This window comes from Monosiga brevicollis, genomic scaffold (assembly GCF_000002865.3).
Source record: "Monosiga brevicollis MX1 MONBRscaffold_14 genomic scaffold, whole genome shotgun sequence".
In the NCBI taxonomy this organism is placed as follows: domain Eukaryota; class Choanoflagellata; order Craspedida; family Salpingoecidae; genus Monosiga; species Monosiga brevicollis.
The window spans coordinates 988373-990681 of record NW_001865051.1 but is presented as its reverse complement, the minus strand read 5'-3'; the positions used below and the strand labels follow the sequence as shown (position 1 = coordinate 990681).

The 2309-nt window shown below is 58.6% G+C and overlaps 1 protein-coding gene across 1 annotated transcript in view; it reads right to left on the bottom strand.

Annotated features, from left to right (window-relative positions):
- Positions 1–2309, bottom strand: part of MONBRDRAFT_32951 (uncharacterized protein) — a gene marked incomplete at its 5' end in the record, with an annotated part of 11072 nt that overhangs the window by 2098 nt on the left and 6665 nt on the right. Inside the window, one exon of the mRNA XM_001746838.1 lies at positions 25–2279. Within this exon, the coding sequence (XP_001746890.1) occupies positions 25–2279 (2255 nt within the window). The remainder of the gene's footprint in view (positions 1–24; positions 2280–2309) is intronic.

Below are 2309 nucleotides of genomic sequence, written 5' to 3'. Positions count from 1 at the left end.
GTCCTGCACGGTCACGAGTCGCACGATACTGCCTGTGTTTTGGCAGTCATCGGCCACTGCGTACTCGATCGCCTGCTCTCCTAGAGTGGAGATGTTAACATTGTGCTGACGTTGCACGATGCTAATGTTGATGGCGCCCTGGCATGTATCAAACGCCGCTTCCACTCCCGGATCAAGCCACGCAAAACCAGCTTCCGAGGTGGTGGCATTTGATCCGCGTAGGATGATGGTGGGCGGTACCGTGTCTTGCACGCTCAAAGTACCCAAGGCGCTGGCTTGCCAGCCACAGGTGTCCGTAAAGCTGAAATTGGCCGTCACAACCTTGGTATTGGCGCACATGGTTTGCTGACTGGAGGTATAGTTGCGTGAGAGCGTATCACTGCATCCGTCGACAGCCAGAGCGTTACCAGACTGGAGCAGCCAGGCTTCAATTTGTGCATCCTGGCTAGCCAAGTCACACTCGATGGTGTGCGCGGGGGGCATGGCCGTAATGATGGGCGCTTGCGTGTCGACCACATTCACTGTGGCAAAAGCATGGGCGGCATTCCCGCAGTCATCAGTCACGGTAAAGCGCACGACCATGCTGTTCATCCCTTCACATGCGTGGAATGTAGTCATTGGATCTGTCAGGTTGTGGCTCCAAGTGACGTCCGAGCACGTGTCCTCGGCTATCCCGTAGCCGGCTGCGTCGAGCCACTGCTGCAGCTGGCCAGCAGAGCTTTCGCGATCACACTCCAATTGGAGATCCTGGGGCGGGCTCTGCACTTGAGGAGGGGTGGTATCCTGGATGGCAACGGTTTGATACATGGTGCCAGCGTTTGAGCAGCTGTCCACCGCGGTCCACGCCCGCACGTAGCGTACGAGGCCCATGCAGTGTCCATCATGTCGCGTCTCCTCGTAGGCAACGTCATATTCTGAACCCGAGCACACATCCCGTGCCATCACCATATACGGATCAGGGCGCGTGGGCTCAAGGCCAGCCCGACCGATGCATTCCAGAGTCATGTTGGGCGGTGGGCCGACCAAGTACACTGGCTCATCGCCAGCCGGTGCTGAGGTGGCGGCCGGCCCAGTCGTGGTCGACGCGCTCGAGCTCGTATTTGACGTGCTTGCGCCCGTGATCGAGGCAGGGGCTGCAGTCGACACAGGCGCAACGGTGGTGTTGGCCCAGTACAGCACGGGGGGTTGGGTGTCGAGAGCAGCAAAAGACGCGGTGTGCGTCCGAACATTGCCACACTCATCCTGCACGCTAAATTGAACTGAGGTTGCCAGCGTCTGACCACAGCCTTGGGACCAGGTGGCGTTGGCGCCGTTTGATTGCCAGGTCACGTTGCTTGAGCAGGCATCCTGGGCCGTGCCATTGCCAAAGGATTCCAACCACCACGTCACGTTGGCGGTATTGCCTGCACCATCGCACTCAAACACAACGTCGGCCGGTGGGGCAACCCACTGTGGTGCTGTGGTATCAACCACGGTCAAGAATTGCGTAAAGTTGTCTTGCCACCCAGCATTGTCCGTGGCCCAGATCGTGCGGGCCAGGGTGTAGCTTTGAGGGCATTGGCCCTGGGTGATGTTGTCCCCAAAAACCACTTGCACATTGGTATCACAGGCATCACGGACGACGACGTCTTCGGTCTGCGGGACTGCATCGCACTCATAGGCCATGGCCACGGAGAGATTGGAGAGCACCGGCGGTTGGGTATCCACAATACTGATCGGGGCCGCCACAGGCAACACATTGGCGCAGTCATCATGTGCGTAAAGCTGGGCTGAGTAGTTGCCGGTCAGGGTCGAAGACAGGTTGAGAGCATCAAAGGACCAGGTGATGGCATTACCACCACACGCATCGGCTGCTGAAATGTTGACATGCGCTTCCAAAAGGGCTGTGACGTCATCTCGAGTTGAGTCAGCGTTGCACTCAAGGACCGTGGTGGGTACGCCGCTGGGCAGCGTGGGGGCCGTCTCGTCGACAACGTTCACGGTATGTGTGAGGTTCAGCTTGTTGCCGCAGACATCCGAGGCCGTCCAGGTGCGAAACACCGTGTATGCGTGAGCACAGGTTGCGCTGGGCTCGGTCCAAGTCTGAGCAAGCACCACGGTTGCATTCCCTGTGCAAATGTCGGTGACAGCGACGGTAAAATTGGTGGGCTCGGCTGCGCTGCACGAAACGGTAACGTTATCGGGGAATTCAACAAACACGGGCGGTGTTGTGTCGCGGCGCACAATTGTGGCATTGGCCTGGTCCATGTTACCGCAGTCATCGACCGCCTGAAATGTGACTGTTGCGTTCCCAACAACACCCGCGCAGC